The 22,326-nt window shown below is 41.4% G+C and overlaps 4 protein-coding genes and 1 long non-coding RNA gene across 7 annotated transcripts; 2 read left to right on the top strand and 3 right to left on the bottom strand.

Annotated features, from left to right (window-relative positions):
* Window positions 1-285: 285 nt before the first annotated feature.
* On the top strand, window positions 286-4,463 carry LOC112939279 (uncharacterized). Of its 3 annotated transcripts, none has more exons than XR_010742137.1 (5): window positions 286-617; window positions 756-1,775; window positions 1,867-2,092; window positions 2,176-3,240; window positions 3,532-4,463. It is a non-coding gene; the product is annotated as an uncharacterized lncRNA (long non-coding RNA). The 3 variants fall into 3 exon arrangements; XR_010742136.1 differs by having other exon boundaries at window positions 288-876; window positions 1,227-1,775; window positions 3,532-4,461; XR_010742135.1 differs by having other exon boundaries at window positions 288-1,775; window positions 3,532-4,460.
* A 603-nt stretch (window positions 4,464-5,066) lies between these two features.
* Window positions 5,067-8,024, top strand: LOC4341218 (PLASMODESMATA CALLOSE-BINDING PROTEIN 5). Its single transcript, XM_015786120.3, has 3 exons — window positions 5,067-5,516; window positions 5,622-5,649; window positions 7,686-8,024. Exons 1-3 carry the CDS (start codon window positions 5,150-5,152, stop codon window positions 7,849-7,851), a joined length of 561 nt encoding a protein of 186 aa, XP_015641606.1. The 5' UTR covers window positions 5,067-5,149; the 3' UTR covers window positions 7,852-8,024.
* Window positions 8,025-8,475: 451 nt separating this feature from the next.
* Window positions 8,476-9,259, bottom strand: LOC4341217 (RING-H2 finger protein ATL39). The gene has a single exon (XM_015786121.2). It carries the CDS (start codon window positions 9,133-9,135, stop codon window positions 8,683-8,685), a length of 453 nt encoding a protein of 150 aa, XP_015641607.1. The 5' UTR covers window positions 9,136-9,259; the 3' UTR covers window positions 8,476-8,682.
* Window positions 9,260-14,158: 4,899 nt separating this feature from the next.
* On the bottom strand, window positions 14,159-15,136 carry LOC107278678 (E3 ubiquitin-protein ligase EL5). The gene has a single exon (XM_015786865.3). It carries the CDS (start codon window positions 15,132-15,134, stop codon window positions 14,454-14,456), a length of 681 nt encoding a protein of 226 aa, XP_015642351.2. The 5' UTR covers window positions 15,135-15,136; the 3' UTR covers window positions 14,159-14,453.
* A 5,952-nt stretch (window positions 15,137-21,088) lies between these two features.
* On the bottom strand, window positions 21,089-21,704 carry LOC107276943 (RING-H2 finger protein ATL39). The gene has a single exon (XM_015787334.3). It carries the CDS (start codon window positions 21,638-21,640, stop codon window positions 21,116-21,118), a length of 525 nt encoding a protein of 174 aa, XP_015642820.2. The 5' UTR covers window positions 21,641-21,704; the 3' UTR covers window positions 21,089-21,115.
* Window positions 21,705-22,326: the final 622 nt, after the last annotated feature.

Genomic DNA, 22,326 nt, shown 5'->3' with positions numbered 1-22,326 from the left:
TCGAGGGATTGGTACAGATAAACACAGAAGATTTCCGATTTCCAAAATCGAGGGTCTACAGGAAACTACTGGTAGAAAGCACAAGCAGCATCAGCAAAGCCACGCGAATTGCCGCAATCGTGGCCCCCTCTCTCCACTGGAAAGCCTAAGGGGCTGTTTGGATGGTTGCCTCAACCTACCAAGCCACATATTAGGCATGCCACACCTGCTTAGCCTACCGTTTGTTTAGAGACCAGATTTTTGGCTGCCACAAAAAGTCTGCCACAACTCAGTTGCTTTGCCATTGGTTTTTTAGCCAAAGACGCGGCGAGCAAATCGTTCGCCACGCTTGCGGCACGACTGTTGCGTGCGGAGAGAGCGCGCGCTACGCTCACCTTCTTGAATAGCACGAAACATCTGACGTTTTGGCGTGAACAATCTGGAAAAAAACACGCGAAGCTCGGTATCTCTGAGGCTACCATGTTTATTATCCTCTGTTGTGCCCCTTTTCTCTCTCCAATTCATTCTCCCGTGCAGCTCCAAGCAACAGGCAACTATTCCCCTCTTTCTTCCGTTAGCTTTTTTCATCTTCTGCTCCATCCCTTTCAGATCCTCTTCTTTTTCTTCAAATCACACAAGTAATCTGCTTCACTGATGAGTGCTCAAGCCATGGGGCAATCTGTTTTTTTTCCTAAATCATCTCCATCCTCTTCATCTTATTTAGATCCATATGTTCCTTCATTTTCTTCAAATCCTTAATTTGTTCCTTTCATTAGGGCTTGAGTCATGGAGTAGGCTGGTGAAGAGGAGTAACTACTGTGGCTAGAGCAAAGATCTGGCCGTGATTCCTCGCCAGCGTCCGCCATCGAAGCCAACGAGCCAGGAAGTTTCATCACGGTAAGCACACTGCACACAGCCCTATTTGTTTTTTTAGGGATTGGGTGTTTGGATACTTGAACTTTATTTTGACTTCTGAAAAAAAAAAGATAGACATTTTCTGTTTTGTCCTAGATGCTTATACTCAATGGTTGCAAAATCATGTTAGCTGGTATATGTATTCTTTTTTGCTAGATGTGTTATGCAAGTAGTCCCATTATGTCCCTGAAAAAAAAGTATTCCCATTATGAGATTGAAATATTTACTGCAAATTGTCATAAGGAAAATATGTCGGTTATTCTATCTAATTATTGTGCATCAGTAATGTTTTGTTCTGAATATTTATTAATTACACACTTTTAATTACTTAGATGGACCAAAGGAAGCAAATGTATTTACAATACTACTTCAACTACTACTACCAGTACTATATATGGAGGGGAAGGTTGCTTTCTGCTATTGGCCTATGCATAGCTAGTTACTCTTATTTGCTTAACGTGAGAAAAAGGCTACGAGAAGGTGTGACATATTCTCCCATGGCTCTTAGAGATGTCGAGCGAGATGCACGGTTAAAACGTTTGTTTAATGGTACTGAGGCCAATTGTGTTTCTGAGCTACGCATGCAAAAGGCCATTTTTCATAAGCTTTGTGGCCATTTCATATCGCGTGGGCTTTTAGTAGACACCCTGCATGTAACAATAGAAGAACAGATTGCAATGTTCATGCATATAGTGGGACATAAATGGTCCAATAGATCAGTTGGTTTTGAGTTTTACCGATCAGGTGAGACGGTCAGTAGGTACTTCAATGCTGTTCTGGATTCACTTGTTTCAATTTCTAAAGAACTGATATACATCAGAAGCACTGAAACCCATCCAAAGATCACAAGTAGCCCAGGAAGATTTCACCCATATTTTGAGGTACACAACACAAAGTTATTTTCACTAGAATGCTTACCGTTTAATCGATTTGCATGCTAGACTAATGGGACATTCGTTTTTCTTTTCTTAGGGATGCATAGGAGCCTTGGATGGTACTCATGTACCAGCAACTGTCCCTGCACATATGCAGGACAGATTTAGGGGTAGAAAGACTATTCCCACTCAAAATGTCCTTGCGGCTGTTGATTTCGACTTGCGATTCACTTATATCCTTGCTGGATGGGAGGGATCAGCCCATGATTCACATGTGCTCCAAGATGCTCTAAGCCGTCCAAGTGGCCTAAAAATACCGGAAGGTAGGAATTTAATTAGATCATGTGAGTACATCGACCATAACTTTAATTTGCCACTAACTATAAAACACATGTTTGTGTTATAGGAAAATTTTTTTTAGCTGATGCTGGATATGCAGCAAGACCCGGTATTCTACCCCCATACCGCGGTGTTCGTTATCATCTTAAAGAATACAAAGGTGCTAGAGAACCTGAAGATTATAAAGAACTTTACAACCATCGTCATTCATCCTGTAGGACAACAGTTGAACGAGCATTTGGTACCTTGAAAAATAGATTTAATATCCTCAAGAGTCAACCAAATCTCCCTTTGAAAACACAAGTGAAGACTGTGATTGCTTGTTGTGCACTTCACAATTGGATACTAGAAAATGGAGATGATGAATATGTCTATGACGATGATTCCTAGTATAGGGTCTTGCCAAGAAGCAATAGGGTATATCGTGACATACGGGAAGAGAATGCGGCTTGGGTGCTCAAACGAGATCAGATAGCACAAGCTATGTGGCAAGATAAAGTTGGTCAATCAATGTCAGCAACTAATCAAGATATAGAAAATGAGAACATTGATGCTAGCATGTAGTTGTGGTTATATTATTATCTTTGTAAAGTATTATTTAGTATGTGTGTTTCCCTGATGCTTGGCATGTAAGAAGTTTCAGTCCAGTACTCTATGTCATTTTTTGGAATTGATGTAGGAAATATCTATTAATATAACTATAACTGTTGTCTATCCATGCTATATATTCTATCTTACTAATTATATCACTTTATTACCAATTTATCATAGCTCAGGAAAAAAAATGGGGAAGGGGAAGGGGAAGGGGAAGGTGGAGGGTGAAGGTTCTACCCGTGAGAGATCCATCAGCTGGGATGATGACCAAACTAAGTTCATGCTTGATTGGTACATTGAGTACAAGAAAGAACAACATGCAGGCTTCATATGGAAAACTCAGCACCATCTGAAATGTGCTGATGTCTTAAATAGAGAGTTTGCTATGGGTGTAACATCTACCCAAGTAACCTGTCACTACAGGCACTACAAAGAGAACTGACAGATAGTTGAGAGGGCTTTAAACAATAGTGGCAATGGTTTTGATGCTAGTAAATGCAAATTGGCTATATCAGAGTTTGAAAAAGCTAAGCTCAGAGTAAGTATCCTTCATCTGAAGTCATCTCATTATTGCCACTGGTTCTGTAAGATTTGTTGTTAGCAAGTTTTGATTGCTCCTGGAGAAATGGATAGTTTTGACTAGTCATGAATCTGTACTAATATGTAGTAAAAACTCTACAAATTTATCACACATTGCAATGCTTTTGTACCTATATAAGTTAGCAATCACATTACATCATAATTCTTATTTCAAATTTAAATTTAGCTATGTTTGGAGTTATATTTGCTCCATTTTTTTACTAAATTATATTGTTGTACCAACATGCAGGATAGGGATAGGCGTTTGCTTGCTAAGCCAATCAAGTACTTTCATGAGATGAAGAGCTTTTCTCAGGCAGTAATACGAATGGCTCTCTTGCCATAGACTAGCAAACATGCTGCGACATTGATAACAAATCTGGTAGTAGTGACCATGAAGGATTGAATGATGTGTCTACCTATGCACATCCTATTGACATTGTTGAAGAAGACTCTGACACATTACCATCGCCTACTGGTCCTGATAATTGCTCTCCTGGAACATCTGGAGTTAGTAAAAAGAGACCAAAAGGTGTAAAGTCCCCGAGTAAAAGGCAGCCAAAACCTAAGAGTCGTTTCACAGATGCCACCGAGAAAATTGGCAATACAATGGACCGTTTGGTGAACCAGCTTGCCAGTCCTCCTCCACCCCCAATGCCACAACTTGACCCTTATGCTACAATGTGGAAGAGGATAGATGCATTACCCATTGGTTCTAAAGATAAGGTTGCTGTTGGAAATTATTTGGGACGCCAGGAGAATGAGGGGGTGCGAGGATTTCTTGCTGCTTCTTGTGACACAACTTTGGAGACTTGGGTGTACCAGTTCATATGCGACCGAGATGGTGTGTAGGATAAATGGATCTAGCTGCCAGCATTCGAGTATGTTGCTGACCTTTTGCTAAGTTGCAATAGATGTACTAATCAATTATATTGAAACCTTATGAAATATCTTAGCTCCAAACAAGTAGTTACTTTTGGGAAAGGATTAGACTAGATATGGGCAAACTAATTAGCTTATAATGAAATGATGTGAATATGTCATGTTCAAGCTGGTAGCTACTTTTGGTTATTAGAACAATTATCACTATACAACAATGATGCAAAAGGATGGACCTTATGCTGTGTGTTATGAAAATTTCTTCAGTGACTGAGTATTGCTCTTCACCCATGATATTTTAATTTATGTGGTTTGCTATGTACATTTGTGTAGTGTCTGAGTACTGTTATCCACCTGTAATATTTTGATTTTTTTTCATTATGCTTTTGGTTTTATTGGTCAAGGGAATATCTATTATTAAAAAATGAGTGTGTTTTACTAGAATATATCTATATCATAATCTGGTTTTTAAAATTAATAGTTTTAATTTAAAAGACACCTGATGAATAGAACATGCAACAATAATATTTTTACACACACATCTTGGGGTGGTATTCTCACCATCTAATTGATTGGAGGTAACCATATTCAATTTTGACACCAAACAAACAGCTACCACATATTTTTGCTAAACTTGTGGTATGTTATGCGGTAGTCATCCAAACAATACACTTAACAAATTTGCCACACTTGTGTTTATCAACCAAACACCTCTATTTTGTCACAAAGTTAGACATGCCATAATATCGGCAAACGCCTCACCTTAGACGTGGCAACCTTAGTCACTCAAACAAACAACCCCTAGAACCCGAAGCGAACACGAAGCTGCTTGTGCCAAAAACGCCTCAAAACGCGCCGCCGCCTTTGTTTCCATCCAAAAATCAAATCAAGTCGCCTCCCAACTTCACACTCGACACTTTCACTAATCACAGCTCACTTCAGCTCGCTCGCTCTCACTACTACTCGCTGGCACCATTCAGGCGGATCCAATGCCCGCCGCCTCCTCGCCTCTTCCCCTCCCCCTTCTCCTCCTCCTCCTCCTCGCCGTCGCCGGCGCCGGCGCCGCGGGTGCGGGGGCGGGGGTGGGGGTGAGCGGCGGGGGGCAGCTGTGGTGCGTGGCGAAGAACAACGCGGACGACGCGGCGCTGCAGGCGGCGGTGGACTGGGCGTGCGGCCCCGCGGGGGGTGCCGACTGCCGCGCCATCCAGCAGGGCGGCGCCTGCTACGACCCGCCCGACCTCCTCGCCCACGCCTCCTACGCCTTCAACGACTACTTCCTCCGCGCCGGCGGCGCCCCCGCCGCCCCCGCCGCCTGCGACTTCTCCGGCGCCGCCGCCCTCACCGCCCTCAACCCCAGTAAGCAAGCTCCCACCACCCCCTCTTCCTCAGTGATGCTTCGCTCAACTGATTTTCAAATTTTACCAACGAGTACTCCTTTTTTTTCTTTTTCTTTTTTTACAGGCCATGGCAGCTGCGTGTTTCCTTCCAGGTTAGCCTCCAAGCTCCCGTTTCCCTTTTTTGTCGGTGGAACATACACGCAATGATAAACTACATTTAGCTTAAACTTCTTGGTTCCTGCTGGATCTTATGTTGATCCTTACTGTTTGGGGAACTGTATTTCAGTACGCACTACCTTCGTCTTGGATTGGACACGGGTATTAAAATAGTTGGTAGAATCAAATGGGAGAATGTTGTTATGGGTTGAGAATAGGAGGTTGGTAGGGAATTTGAGTGGTGGAAGGTTGTGATTGCTTGAGAAGAGAATATAGGTGGAGAAGTTGTTATATTTCAGACAAATATGAATGCTAGAATTTATTATATTTTGGGATGGAGGGAGTAGTTCAATAGTACTGCCCAAGGCTGAGTTCCAGTTGCTAGCTTCCACCCAAAAAAAGGGGTAATTATAAAGGGGGTTTGCAGTTCTGATGGTCTGGGTGCATTGTATGATGTAGCCACTAGCCAATGTTTGGGAAGTACGGCTCATATCATTAATGGCAAACACCTTGAACTCACTGGTACAGAGTGAGCATTCAGATATCTGAAAAGTGGCTTCTTTAATACTACTGTTTCCAGAGTATTTGGTTTTGCGCAATGAAAAATAAGGGCCAGATTTGATTGTCTCTGCTAGAATTATGAACCACAATAAATAATCTGGCCTTGCTTTCATTACTTCGACTAAGAATATTTTCTCTGTTACAAAAACATCATTAGAAGAAGCCAATGCGATCTGAACACAGGCAATGAGGCGAACCAATGAATAAGTTGCTAGTACGACAGCCAACCAATATGAAAAATGATTGATAGTGCAATTAAGGAACACATTCATTAGATTCAAACATCAGAAAAAAAAAGAGCTCTCAAGCTCAAGGGGGAGTGAATTGCCCAAGTGCAAGATGATTAAATTCTCAACAGATCTTTTGGAGTGTCATTGACAGTTTAGTGCATAGTCATTGGACTGGGAAGATCGAAAATCGATCATGTATAGAATCAATAGAGCTATTATTGGTCCCTTTTGGGTGGTGCTACAAAACTTTGACCAATGGCAGTATGTGAATAGTGCAAGGGAAGAAGCAGAGGATCGGAACTAGAGAACAGGAATTTGAGGATGAAGCAGCAAGGGGGAGGAAGAGACCTGATGCCTAAGCATTCTGCAATCTGTTCATCCGTGTGTTTGTGCGTTGCTGCTGCTTCCATTTTAATGCCTCAACCTTGTTTGGCTGGGCCACAGCCCAGTGCTTGAAGCCCGGCCTATAGAACGTGACAGATCCAAGATGTGTAAGCATGTCCATACATGATAACAAACAAAACTGTACATCGTTACTAGAGTGTTATGCAACTTTACATCGTTACCAGAGTGCTATGAAATTATGCATTTGTTAAATTTGGTTAAGGTTTGTTGAAGTTTGTTACACCAATTTAATGCAACTGGGAATTCTGTCAAATGATTAGCAAATCAGAAGTATTGAAGTGATTAGCAAATAGGGAATTCTGTCTGCTCAAAAGTTCGTACTTCATATACACCAACTAAACAGGATAAATACTATTCTGTAGTCTATTCACAAATCATAGTCAGTAGCTTATGGCTGTAGTTGCATATAACTTTGATCTTTTTTTACTTTTACTTGTTTTTGCTAGTGGCACTTAAGTTTCATGGTGATAATCACTGTATCGCACCCTAACCAAATTATAGCTTGCTGGCATTCGGACGTAATTGCCAAATGGACTGGATAGGCGAGGATCCGCTTGCTATACAATGCCATATTTGGTTAGCATGGGGTTTTGTGAAGCAGTATTATCATAAAACCTACAGATAAGTACCATGAGGAAAGAAATGTGTGGTTCTGGAAATTACTCTTTCTAATCCGCCGCTGCTTTGCTCGCTTGTATTTCTTAGAGACCATAGTTACAGCAGTACTCTTTGTAATGTCACCACAGACAGAAAATTTCTCTTAGCACATACAATAAAATGCCTTCAACTTTTTGAATCTCTGCCAAATCATTAATCCTGTCTTCATACCATTGCAGCACATCTCCAAAAAATGGCAGCTTCACAGGAACAACAACTTATGGTCCAGCTGGTGCAGATTTAAGCAAAAGTTCTTCCAGGCAACTGAATTTCTGGTCATTGTTGTTATGCATATGTCTGTCTGTAACATTTTTCGATGCCTTCCCTTCTGATACATTTTCATAAACTCCTCTCTGCTAGTATATGATAAACTACTGGACTGCAGAAATGCAATTTGTTGTACTTGTGGTTGAAGCATCATTTCTTTGCAAGTCTGTGTAGAGAAAAGGAATACTCTTTTCAAGCTTCCCCTTTTCCCTCCTGTTATTTAATGAGCATTTAAAGGGGTCCTTGCCATCTCCGTTTTCGTTTTGTTTCAGTTTTGCTTTGGTAGTTTGTGTGTAACATTTCAGCTGTAAGAGCACCCGTAATGGTAAAGTAATGTGCTATCTATAAAACATGTACATCTCAGCAATAGACTAGATTAATAGTATACCACCTCAATAGTATATCTACACATGGGTATCTATAGCTCTCTAATCCATTGCCTCGTTTTTCTCTATAGACTATCTCCAGGTTAGTAGATAGCTTTGCTCTCTCTCTTCATTTAATCTCTTTTAAGTAGGAAAATATGCTGACATGAATCTCTTGTAGAGAACCTATAGATAACCATTGTGGGTGTCCTAAATATCACTACAGCATTTTGGCTATATCATGCATTCCCCTGTCGGAATTAATGCTACAATGCTCTGAATTTTGTATGTCTTAATACTGACACTGGAGAAGTTTATCTTATATACACTTATGAAGTTCTGGTAAAAGCTCATCTTGCAATGAAGTCTATTAACAATCTGAAGAAATTCATGAAACCCTGATGACTGTATCCACATTTCCAGTCAGGTACTACATTCACATCCATCAATTGATACACGGCATATGCACATTTTTTCTTGAAAAAAGTCCAATAGAATCCTAACTCCTAACTAATACATTTCTTGCAGACGTGGTGAATTCTATCTATGCTGGGGAAAGCTGGGCAAGCTGCCTGGCCGTCTCCTGCCCCTGCCCAGGATGATCAACCCTGCACCGGCAGAGGGGGCACGTCGGGTGGGAAGACAGCCACAGGTCGATGCAGTCGACGTGGTAGATGTGGGCGCACGCCGGCAGCAGCTTCACCATGGCGCCGACATGGATGACGCCGAGGCAGACGGCGCACTCCGTCCAGCTCGCGCCCTTGCCGCTGTGCCGGACCAGCCGGTCGTACATGAACGCCGGGAGGCCGGAGGCCACCGCGGTCAGCCGCCGGCGCTCCTCCTCCTCCTCTTCCGATCCTCCGGCAGGCGCCGCGTGGTGGTGGTGGCACCGCCGCGCGAGCCGCCGGTACAGCGAGAAGAGGCAGAATCCAGCGGCCGCCGACGCCGCGACGGAGCAGAAGAAGAGGAGGTTGTCGGGTGACATCTCGAGGCGCATGGTGGTGGTGATGATGATGATGATGATGCCGGGAGAGGATGAGCTCAAGAATTCAGGTAGGCATGGCGTTGGATGGCATTGGGTGAGAGTGAAGAAGCTGGAGGAGCCAAATTTATGTTTTGTCAGATTGCGTGCACGGCCTCCTTCTCGCGGTTTTATACATTTATCCAGCTGAAATGGAGTGTTCTGATGATTAGGTTGTTGGCTCGTCTGAATAATGGAGGGAGCCTCACCGAATGAATTATGAATGATTCTCTGGTGGTTGGCGAAGTGGCGACCATTGGGTCAGTAGTGTTTCGTAACGAATGCGAGATACTTGTCTGCATCAGACCGGGCACACGGTGGAGTATACTCCCTCCGGGTTGATAATACTTGTCGTTTTGGACAAGTGCACGGTTTTAAAAAAACAACTTTGACAACTATTTTATATTATAAAATATATAAAAATTTCAACAAATATATTATTTTATTGAAATACTTTTTAAGACTAATCTACACATGTGGTTTTCATATTTTTAAGGTAAATATTTTAGAAATTATTTGTAGTCAAAGATTTTAAAGTTTGACTTTACCCTTGTCTAAAACGACTAATATTATCAGCCCGAAGGGAGTATGATTATACCTTCTCTAATACAGAGGTCAAAGTTATAGTACTCCGTATGTTATATGTGTCGTTGACAAGGACTGGGCTGGTTGAAGGAAGATGCAAGGAGTAGTACAGAATTTGGCAAACGATCACATCAAAACATCTTGAAAGTGGTTGATGGACCCGTTAGACCTAATGGAAGTAATCGGTTTTTTCCCTAGTCAAACAAGCAAGCGCGCACAAGTCAGGTCCCCGATGATCGCTACGAGTTGACACAGGGCAAGAGCTGTCCGCCAAAACTAAGGACATCTCTCTCTCCCTTTTTATTTTAGTTTTTTGGATGAAACTAAGGACGTCTCCGTTGTACCAAATTGTCGGTAGTCTTAAACATCAGATAAGTTTTGAATACACCAAATTTATTAGTAGGATAGACTTTGCATTTGCTACTACCTCCATCCTCAAATACTTCATTTTCTAACTATAAATCTCTTGTTCAAGTATATAGCCCGGAAATGAAGTCTTTGTCCGTTCCCAAAATACTCCATTATCTAATTATGAATATCCATCCTACTTGTCTAGGCGTATAGTACAAAGCAAGGTTTTTGAGACACTGGTAGTACTAAAGGTACAACTAGCCTAAAGCAAACGAGGTATGCATGGTCATACAACTTTGCCGGATCGAGGCGGTTAAATTAGTGGCATATCCAATATTTTGTACCTTTTGAGGTCAAATACATGAACATGTTTTGCTATTGGCTCAATCATTACAAAACTTTCCATGTTTTTATCTTCTTCATTATTTCTTATATGCTTTCGACTATTTTTTTCTCACAATGATGCATTGCACTAGGATTTTCGAAAGTTATCATTTTGAACCTTGCTTTAACAAAATAGAATAGTTACATTTTGGATTAATATCATACTCAGAAGTGAGAAGAATGGGAATCATTTAGATCAAAATAGGAATTGGAATCTATTGGTTGATCTCGGCTAACAACCAAGCTAATAGCATGGGGACACCCTGCCACCCGCACACACACGTTAATAACCGTGGCATGGTCGGATGCGCTCTAATTTTTTTTTAGAAATGCTCACGTCCCACAATGTTATAAAATACTTCCTCCATTTCACAATGTAAGACTTTCTAGCATTGCTCACATTCATTTAGATGCTAATGAATCTAGACATGTATGAATGTGGGCATCTAAATGAATATGGGCAATGCTAGAAAGTTTTACATTGTGAAACGGAGGGAGTAGGGAGTAAGCTTCCCATGCTTAAAGCAGGGCTAGCCTTGGGGCAAGGCGAGCACTAATAAGGCATGCACTGATGATGCCATGCTAGATTAAGTAAAAAAAAAAAGAACTCTTGAACACTTAGCCTTGTATTGTTAGCTAGGAGAGGCCCAGGAGTCCACGAAGCCAAACCTGCTCGTGTTCTGCATCCACCACAAGTTATATTATGCGCCTCCTCTTCCGATTTCCATAACGAACTCTCCTCGTCTCCTACTTATTTGGCTGCTTCCAACGCTAGTCAGTTCGCTTCTAAAAATAAGCAGAACCTCAACTCCTCAAGATGGCCATTGTTTTATTAGTAGAACAATATATTATCCTCGTATATATATCCTACTTATTTTAGTCTATTATCCTCGTATCCTACTTATTTGGCTGCTTCCATCGCTAGTTAGTTCGTTTCTGCAAAAAGAGGAACCTCAACTCCTCAAGATGGCCATTGTTCTATTAGTGGAAAGGAGTCTATTATGAAGAATTTCAACTCAGCTTGCTTTCAGTACTGCCGATTTTGCAAGATTGAATAGACAACAGAAATACTCCCATAGTTAAATGATACTTCAACACATCAAGGTAAAGATAATCAAAACTAGTGAATAGTTAATTTCTTTGGGCTGATCTATTTCTATTATTGCTTTCTAGTACTTTTCTAGAGGTGCTTGATGTGAATCTTTTCATCTTCAGTACTTTAACAATAGACATTGAATTGTCATGATTAGTACATAGTTTGTGTTTCATTGTTAGTGTGTGGATTCAAATATAGGGCATATGCCTTTTATCTCGCCTTGGGCCTCTTAAAGTTCAGACCGGCCTTGGCTAAAAGGTAAGGATTTCTTTCACGTTTTTGCTCTCTCCTGATAAACACTAACAACACCGGTCTTGAGAGGTGCAGGACTAAACTCTTAGTCATGGTCCTAACCAGTGTAGGTGGTGCCCGGAGGATGCCAACACCACTAGTCGATCATCGGCAATGATTTTGTCATCAAGCCAGTGACCTTGCTTGTGAGTCCAGTACCGTTACACACACAGAAGAACGGGGCAAATGACTACAACCGTGTGGAACCAACAACTTCATTTTCCAATTCCAAGCAGTACACCAAATTCTGCATTAAGATTGAGAATTAGGTGATCATACTTTAGGCTAGGTATTATATCATAAGAATTAAGAATTAGGCCCTCTATAAAATCCTAATAATTTTCAGGAGTTGTAAACTTGTGATGGTAATCACACTAGACTTTGATCCGAGGAGGGTTGCAATCTAGAGTCTCAAATGTTATATGTAAGTCCAAGGGAATTCACTTGTTGGAAGTTGGAAATGAGACATCGAGCATTGTCGATTAAACCTTATTTCTGAACAAGGAAATGAAGAAGAAACAAATAAATGAATAATCTTTTTTGAACCATGCAAAACAATGCTACAAAAGTTACCATTACATAATCTATCAATTATTGCCAAACAATGCAAGTACTACTACTTTTGAGAAAATATCTGCCTACCCAGATAATCCTTCAAATTGTTATGTTCCTCTAACTGAGTATCACTATAGTTTGAGGTATCTGCACCGATCAGCTTGAAGTATTGATTCACTATTGCTGCTTCTGCCCTTTTTTCCATTGCCAATGCTCTTTTTTCCTGATGCTTTATAGTAAAGTTTTATCCTCTTACGTTTCAATTTTAGGTCTTATGAGGATGTCTGAGCAGCAATTTTCCCTTTTCCTTCCATTCTAGCCTTCGTAGCCATCCGCCCTTCTGGATGACATAGATGAAGTGGACTTGTATTCTCAATATCTTGATTGGAAGATGATGTGCAAGTGCCTAATTCGTTTTGCTTCAATTTCCTGTTCTTGTTCTTGTCACTCTAGATGTAAACTCTTGTTCTTGGTTGGTCTTTGACAAGTTTCCAGCAATACTCTAGTGTGAAGACTTGCCCTTATGTGCCTTATTTTGAAGTAATTTGATTGTAACTAGCACTGGCTTTCCCCATAAGTTGGTTATCAAACTGACCACTCCCATATGTGTTCTTCATTCTTATCCAGCACCCATTGAACAAGACAACCTTGTTGTTCATCCTTGTCCAATGAGTTCCATCTCTTCAATTAGTCCATGAATATAATTCATCTACAACCTTTTTCAATAATGTTTACCCTTATGTAAATTTCACCTATTGGGTCATTGGAGTGATTTAACCAAGCACTAACTAGTTGTATGTTGTCAGCCTCACTCCAATCCTATAATCTTTTTGATTGTTCATCATCTTTTTTCTCAGTCCATTCTTCATTGCAAATTTGCTCTGCATATATTGATTGTGCTGTAAAGACTGGAGAAGCTAAACCTGTACCTGAACCCATGGTCACTGGCTCAATCGATGAGTATGATCGACCATCCTGATCTCATCCAAACATTAGTTGTACCGCATACACTGGAGATGCTGAACCTCAGCCCATTGCCACCAACTCAATTGGTGAGTATGATTGACCAGCTTGACTCTTCCCTAAACATTCCAATTGGAGAATGGCTTAGATTGGTTTCATATGGAAAATGATGATGAAAAGCTCCATAAGGATGATAATTTTGCTGTGCTGAAGTTAGGTGAACACCATATGGAAGAAAATGTTGTGAAAGTGGAGTTTGGAGTGTGGGACTATTAAGAATAGGGAAAACAATTGAGAAATTGAGATGTTGGTCACTGAATTTCTATCTACTTGGTTATTAGGTGGAGAGTTTGAATAGTTCAAGGCAGGTTGAAAGAGCGATCCATGGGCAAATGTGTAACTAGAGTTTGTAAAATTTGAATGTTGTGTTTGTAATATATATGAACAAAATGGTGGCAAATGCCTCAGAAGGTACAAGATTAATACTTGTAGGTGGGCAATGGCTTCCTATTATTTTTCCCGTAAAAAAAAAAGGCTTCCTGCCATGCTTGTAATTTTTTTTCTTGATTTGAGTTGCCCATTCTAAAGAGAAAAGCCCGTTTCTATACTTGGTGCTTAAGAGTTTAAGATCCGTGTTTGCAGTGCGTAGAACCTCTGCTACAGTGAAAAGATTCTCAGTGTGTCTTCTAGTTCACACATTGCAGATGCTCTAAATGGCAAATAAAGACAAATCCCTCGTTTTTACATTTCTATGTAGCTTAATTTTTATTACGAGTAAAGTACACGGTCGGTCCTTAAAGTTGAAACGAGTTGTCACTTAAATAAGATGGCGGACCGGCCTAATGTTGATTTTTTAAGATTATGGACCTAAGTGACATCTCGCTCTAATTTTAAGGACTGGCCGTTTACTTTACTGTTTTGTTATCCACAAATGCATCATCAGATCTAAGGTCAGCAAAACTACTGAAGAAAGTTCAGACATTAATCGCATGCAGTTATCCGACAAATTCTCCTTTTAGTTCCGTTTGAAGAAGCTTCAATTAATTGCACGACCTGGCGGCGCGCCTGCCTACACCGGCGGTATCCGGCCGGCGTCCACCGGCGATGGGTCGCCGGTGTCGGAGCGGCAGAGCGGGCACGTGGTGTGCGCGTCCAGCCACGGGTCGATGCACTCGGCGTGGTACAGGTGGAGGCACGCCGGCAGCAGCCGCACCGTCTCCCCGAGCTGGAACGCGCCCAGGCACACCGAGCACGCCGCCGCCGCCGCCGCCGTCTCCTCCTCCTCGCCGTCGTCGCCGCCCACGTTGCGCCTCACCGACCGGCTGTACGTGAACGCCGGGACGAGGGCGGTGGGCCACGGCGGCGCGCTGGGGCTAGCGCTCGACCTGCCGAGCTGCCGCTCGCCGCCGCCGCCGTCGTCGCCACCATCTCCACCACTGCGCATCTGCGGTGGCGGTCGCGATTGAGCCGCGGCGGCGGCGGCGGCGGCTGCGGCTGATGCGCGGCTGCTGTTGCGGTGGCCCTGGCACAGGGCGCACATGATGGCGAGCGCGAGGAGTGCGGCCACGAGGCTGATGAGCACACCGGCGACGATCCCGCCGGAAGAAGAAGAACTGGAGATGTCATGGCCGCGGGACGGCGGCGTCGACGGTGGCGGCCGCCACGGAGGAGGCGGCGGCGGCGAGAATGGCCACCGTGGCGGAGGTGGGGCGAAAGGGTAGGGCAAGCCCGGAGGCCACATATCAGCCATGCATGCATGCGCTGTGTGCAAATGAATCTGCATGTTTTTATAACCTGCAAATATCATCATCGAGTTAATTAATTTGACAAGATTTAACGGTTATTCTACGAATCAACTGCAGGCTAAACTTAATTTCAGAAAGCTGGAATTAAGCCAAATCTGAGGTCAAGCGCTAGGGGTTTAATTGATTGCAGAGTAATCTGCCAAATGCGCGTTTTCGGTTTGTTTTTGCGTGATCATGGCCGGCGGCGGTACGACGACGTTGTCGTGCAATATAATGTGCTTATTATGTGATTGACTCACTCACCGTTCGTGTGAATGTGACGGGTTAGTTAAAAAACAGGATCGTTAAGTAGCATTGTATTTTGGAGTATTTGGTTGTCTATTTCATATGATGGCGAAAGGAAGAGATCGCTAGTGCACTAATGTGCCAAATGGGATGGTTTCATGGTCGTCGCACGATATTGGTGGTTGCAAATCAGCTCATCAGCTAGATGGAGCAAAATTTAAATTTGAAACTTAGTTTCGGAATTGATTTTTATATTCTTCTATCGTATTTTATTTTTAATTATTAGGTTTTAAGTCGCTAAGAAACCATATATCTCTACTACTTAAAAAAATAAGAGATGCTTCCATCATCCGTAAAAAAAACCAGGCGAAAAAAACCGAGGAAAAAACCGGGCGAAAAAAAGAGTCCGATAAAAAAAAGGAGAAAAAAAAGCGGGAGAAAAAAATGACCGATCCAAAAAACGGAGCGAAAAAAACCAAAAGACCGGGTGAAAAAAACGGAAAAAAAAGAGTGACAAAAAAAGGAGAAAAAAACCGGGAGAAAAAAAAATGTCCGATCCAACAAACCGGACCGAAAAAAAAATGTCCGATCGAAAAAATAGGGGGGCAAAAAAACAGAACGAAACGAATCGGTAAAAAAAAGGCGAAAAAAATTAAAAAAATTGTCCAATTTTAAATAAAAAGGAATTATATGTGATATGGTAAAAAAATCGACTGGGCGAAAAAAATAAAAAAAGTCCAATCAAAAAGGCGAAAAAAAACAAATATGTACGATGAAAAAAAAGGGAAAAAATCGAAACGAATCCGACTCCGTCGACTCGGTAAAAAAAGGGTGAAAAAAAAATTAAAAAGTCCGATTCCAAATAAAAAGAAATTATATGTGACGCGGTAAAGAAAATGGAATCCTATTTATATCTAGAAAGGTCCGACACTATAAGAAAGTGGCGAAAAAACCATTCGTAAAAAAAAATGCACTACAAAAAAAAGGTAGAAAAAAAGTCTAATTTCTATCGTTTTAGTAGTCCGTTTATATCTCTTCTTTATCTCTAATCTAATCTAATGTAACTATTTAAAAGAGAAGTTTCTACCGTATATTAAAAATAAATAAATGCCTGAGAAAATAAATACGGTTTAAAAAACGCGTGAATAAAAAATGTCAGAAAAAAGCACAAAAGAAAACGCGCTAGAAAAAAGTTCCGTAGTCCGTAAAAAAATACACGAGAAAAAAAATATTTCCATCGTCTATAGAAAAGCAAAAAAAGCATACGTGGAAAAAACTATTAGAAAGAAGCGCTAAATTGATGGACACTTGGTCGGATAGGATCCATCGACTTTTTTTCCATCTCATACACGACTTTTGTTTCGTCATCTATTCTCCTATATTGGAGACCCTGCACATCTTCGTAGGCAATTATCATATTATTTTTGTGAATTATAGCTACTATTCTTGATAACATATTATATAAAATAATCTTAGAAAATAAACATATTTTAATTGTTATATAGAGAAGAGTGGACAGTGACTCTATTTTGTGTAGACTTGATCATACGAGGCAATGTAGGATTTGATTGGTTGCAAGAATGAGATTAAAAGAATATTTTAAATTATATGCATGTTGTCATATGAATAATCCAATTATTTTAGGTAAAGCAAGCATCGTAAGGTTGCCATCATCGAGGTTGGGCTATTACATTTAAGATGTTCCAATTTTCTGATTGTCATCGACATGGTTATGCATGAAAGACGTATATTATTATTACGTTTTTTTCACCCGTTGTAACGCACGGGCATGTTTGCTAGTAAATATTATATTTATAAATTATTGTTTGGTAGCAAATAAGTGGTACTACTTATAATATGAACTTATGCTATATAATAATATCTGTAGCGTAGCTGGCAGAGGTATCATAAGATACACTGCTGGAGAATGCCTCATCAGTCCCGGTTTACAACCTCTTTTAGTCCCGGGTTACGTTGCAAACCGGGACCATAACTTAAAGATGGGTATCTTTAGTCCCGGGTGAAATAACCGGAACTAAAGTTCCATCTTTACTCCTGGTTGGTAACACTAACCGGGACTAAAGATGGCAGCACCACGTGCATATTGGTGGTTTTTTTCTTTTTTTTTCCATTTTTTTTGCTATTTCCATCGAATAAACATCACAAATTCACAGATCAAGATTTTTTTCACTGTTTTTCTCAAATTCACACACTCACAGATCGAATTTCACATACACAAATTCACAGATCGAACGTCACAGATCAAATTCACAAATTCATAGATCAAATAGACACTATAATAGATTCACAAAACATCTGAAAAAACATTCATCTAACCTGCCCCTCGCTGCCTGCCGCCTTCCCTCCCACCGGATCCGGTGGAGGGGAGGGCGCCGCCGCCGTGGGACACCCTGCCGCCACGGCCCGTGAGAGGGGAAGAGGAAGAGGGGAGGAGATGGCAGGGGGGCCGCTGCCGCTGCCAACGCCCGCCGCCCGCCGCCGCTGCCATCACCCATCACCCGTCGCCGCTGCCGTCACCCATCACCCGTCGCCGCTGCCAACGCCCGTCGCCCGTCGCTGCTGGGAGACACCGGCTGCCGCTGCCACAGCTCACGAGAAGGGAAGGGGAGGATGGGATCGAAGGAGAGGTAGGAGGGGATCGGAGGAGGGTGTGAGGAGGGGATCGGAGGATATAAGGGAGAGAGAGAGTCTGGGAGGCGTGCGCAGCGGATTCCGAGAAGGTAAGGGAGGATTCCACAGCGGCAGCGTTTTTTTTTAATTTTTGGTACCGGTTGGTTACACCAATCGGGACTAAAGATCTAAATAATCTTTAATCCCGGTTGGTGTTACCAACTGGAACTAAAGTGGTGATCTTTTGTCGGTCCTAAAGATCCCGGGCGCTCTGACAGGTCCCTGATCTTTAGTTCTGGTTGGTATAGTCTCTTTAGAGTTTTGAACCGGGACTAAAAATATTTTTTTAGTTCCGGTTACAATATGAACAGGTGCTAATGTGGTTTTTAGCCAACCCAACAAAGATGATTTTTCTAGTAGTGATATAACTCCTAAGGCCATTAAGAGGGCAGGCTACACAGACGGAATGGCCTTGTGAAAAAGATGTTTCCACGTTGGATATAACTACTCAAACAAACTCATCCTACAGCGCATGCATCCCTAGCAGTACTGACATGAAATTTTCTATTTCAGCCCTTACGTTATCTATTACAGTCCTCTGAAATCTGATAAATCCAGAATTTTGTAAAAGGGACCCCAACAACCACAAAATAATCACAAAGGGAGTAAAACAACCGTCACTCTCCACTCCCCAACCGTCACAAAGGGAGTATGACATCCTATTCTGCCCCGTTTTTTTTTCCATTTCTATATTTTTAGGATCTTGCGTTACAAAGAAGCTGTAGGATTACATTATATCCCTAAGCAATTTCTTATTCATGCCTCTTGAACAACATCACGTTTTACATTATTTTTTTTGAGGGAACATCACTTTTTACATTGGTCTCTACTCTCTGCTAACAGTGGGATCAATCTAAATCTTTCATCGTTCTTTTCCAGTGGATCATGTTTATTTATAGCACTAAGCTTAATTGCTCAGTATGTACATACACAAAGAACTACAGGAAGTTGGAACAGAGGATTTGATCTCACCAAGCTTCTATAGATTGATTGCATCGACAATATAGCAATAGGAAAGGGTCTTAAGCCCTTATGGCATACTTATATATTATGGAAGTTGTTCTTAATTATAGTAGTCCTTTGGATGAGCTACCATATGTATATATAAGGACTAACCATATTAGAGGTAGATAACGAGCCAGCTTGGCTCGTTAAGTCTCGGTTCATTTGAGTTTGTTACTTTAACGAGCCAGCTTGTCTTGGTTCGGCTCGTTAAGGTTAACGAGCTAAAAGCCTAGCCCTGCTCGCAAGCTAGCTTGTTAATCTCATTAGACTTGTTTAAGTATTTATATCATATTTATAATTTTTAATATACTATTTTATCATATATAAACTTATTAATAAACAGCTACTAATCGATTCATTAAACATAAATAGTTTGGATGAAATTAAAGGACTAATCACTAGTTAATTAAGAAGCACTAAGTATGTGAAGATAATGTTGATCTTTTGAACTAACGAGCTAAACGAGTAGCTTGTGAGCTGACTCGTTAAGCTCCTGAGCTAAATGCTTAGCTTGGCTCGATTTATTAAGACATCGAGTTCAAGTTGATTTGAGCTGAGCTCGCTACAGCCGATCCAAGCCACGAGATTTGAGCTTTTTGTCCACTACAACTAACCATAAGGAATACATTAAGGTTATGTCTCTCTCCCCTTTGCCCCCTCCCCCACCCTCCTCGCTTTCTTGTGTGTTTACTTACTGTTACTTATTTTATGTCCTAATAGTTCTCATGTCTAAAGTGCATCCAGCGCTCACCATTGTAGCAACAAAAATAACTGAAGACTATTATTATTGGGCCTACCCACAAGGACAATATCCATATACGTACATTACCCTTAGCGCCCTTAAATTCCATAGGAAACTAAGCAATGAGTTCAAACCTCGTTTTACTTTTCCTTTGAAAAGCCCAACCGGCAACCATCTTCTCTCTCTGTTTCCTCTTATCCCACTTGGAGGATTAACAAAATCCCCATGTTAAATGATCTCTGAAGAATATATGCATAAGGAGAGATTATGTGTCGCGAGTTTCTTACTAGTGATAACTTGCGACTTTGTGATAACAACGAACCTGACGTTGGAGGAAAGTTTTGAATTCAACGAATTATATCATGTTTGTTTATGGCTTTATTTGAGAATCAAGATAGCTTATACGGTCGAGTACGGTACTAGTTGACTTTAGCAAACCGCCAAACGTCGTAGGTATGGTGAGCAGAATGTCAACGAAGCTTGCTTCCGTAGGTTACATGGAAGTTAAAAGGGAGCTAATAATTAATCTTCACCGCCAAACGAAAAAAAAGATCTAATTAATTTTGTTGTTATTGGAGAAAAAAGAACTATAATTTCACGTATGTCAAATCTGTATGCCAATGGACTACATTTCAGATGATAAACAACGGTTAAACGAAATGGCTACCTGTTTCAAGCAGAAAAAACTGCATGACCCCATAGAACTAATTCATGCCATTTGCTCTTGGATCGATTCATGGCCCATTTTGTAGAAATCAGAGGACTCGCAAAGAAGACTGCAATCGGAGTGACGCTGCTAAGAAGTAGTAACAAGACTCTGTTAGAATCTACTGTCTTTCGTTAATGAAATGGGAGAGGGCTAGCTCCCTCTCTTTCTAAAAAGAAAATCTTGGAAATTCTGTAACATATTTTACTGGAATCTTTAATTTCTCAGTGTTCTTTAATTACAAAGCTGTACCAAAGTATACTTGCCAAGCTAGATTAAGGTTCAAATCAAGAAATGACATGCAAGTGGCCCCATCGTATATGAACTAATACTAACCATGATATATATATATATATATATATATATATATATATATATATATATATATATATATATATATATATATATATATATATATATATATATATATATATATATATATATATATATATATATATATATATATATATATATATATATATATATATATATATATATATATATATATATATGTGATGTGATGATGATGGAGATCTAGTTAGCTAGCACAGAACTAGCTACACCGGTGGCAGCGCCTCCGTCGGCGACGACTCATCTGCCGCCGGCGCAGGTCGGCCGTCGTCGTCCTCCGGCGGTGGCTCGACCTCCGTCCGGCAGATTGGGCACGTGGCGTGCGAGGCCAGCCACATGTCGATGCACTCCACGTGGTACAGGTGCTTGCACGCCGGCAGCCGCCGCACCGCCTCGCCGCCCTGCACCGCGCCGAGGCACACCGAGCACTCGCCGCCGCCGCCGTGCCTCGCCGACCCCGCGTACGCGAACTCCGGGATCTTGGCCGCCACGTCAGCGACGCCGCGCCCGTCGTCTTCTCGCCCACCGACGCTGCCGGCGCCCTCGGCGGCTACCACAGGCGCGCGCCTCCGGACGTGGCGGTTGCAGTAGAAGGCGACGACGGCGACGAGCGCGACGCCCGTGAGGCCGACGCAGGTGTAGCTGAAGATGGCCGTCCCTTTGCCCACGGACTGGTTCTCCTGCGGCACCGGCGGCATACTCGTCGTCGTCGAGCCGGAACGCGAACCCATGGCGACGGCGCGGTGGCGTTGGCGATGGCGATGGCGATGGCGGTGACTTGAGCTTTGTCCGTGGAGGAATGAGCCGCGGCATCGGGTGATCGGGGAGAGATAAGGACTGTGGTGTTGACTAAGTGGAGAACATTATTTTTTAACCAGCGTTGAGAACTGAGATTGCACAGGTGTGTTTGTAGTGTACCTCTTCTGCTGAATGCTGATCAGATTCAGAGAACAGAGTGATATCCTAATTTCGTTCTAAAATATTTGATTATTCGTCTTATTTAAAATATTATAAAATTATTATTTATTTTATTTGTGACTTACTTTATTATTAAAATTATTTTAAGTATGACTTATCTTTTTTAATATTTAAACTAACTTTTAAATAAGATAAATGGTTAAATGTTATAAGAAAAAGTCAAAACGATATTTAATTTGGGACAAAGGGAGTACTTAATTATCACGGACGAGAAGCGCTTAATAATTACCAGCGCGAAAATGACGTTATTAATAAACTTATTTTTGCAACTAATTAATAGTTCTCCGGTCAAAATCGAAATATCATATACTTATTTACTTTGACCCTATGAAATGGTTAATTACGAAGGAGAGGACTATAGTGCAATACACATATTACTACCAACCAGCAATATATATGTACCGCGATTGATTTATTGATGATTATTTGACTATTTATC

This window comes from Oryza sativa, chromosome 6, assembly GCF_034140825.1.
Source record: "Oryza sativa Japonica Group chromosome 6, ASM3414082v1".
In the NCBI taxonomy this organism is placed as follows: Eukaryota; Viridiplantae; Streptophyta; class Magnoliopsida; order Poales; family Poaceae; genus Oryza; species Oryza sativa.
This window is presented reverse-complemented; position numbering and strand designations above follow the sequence as displayed.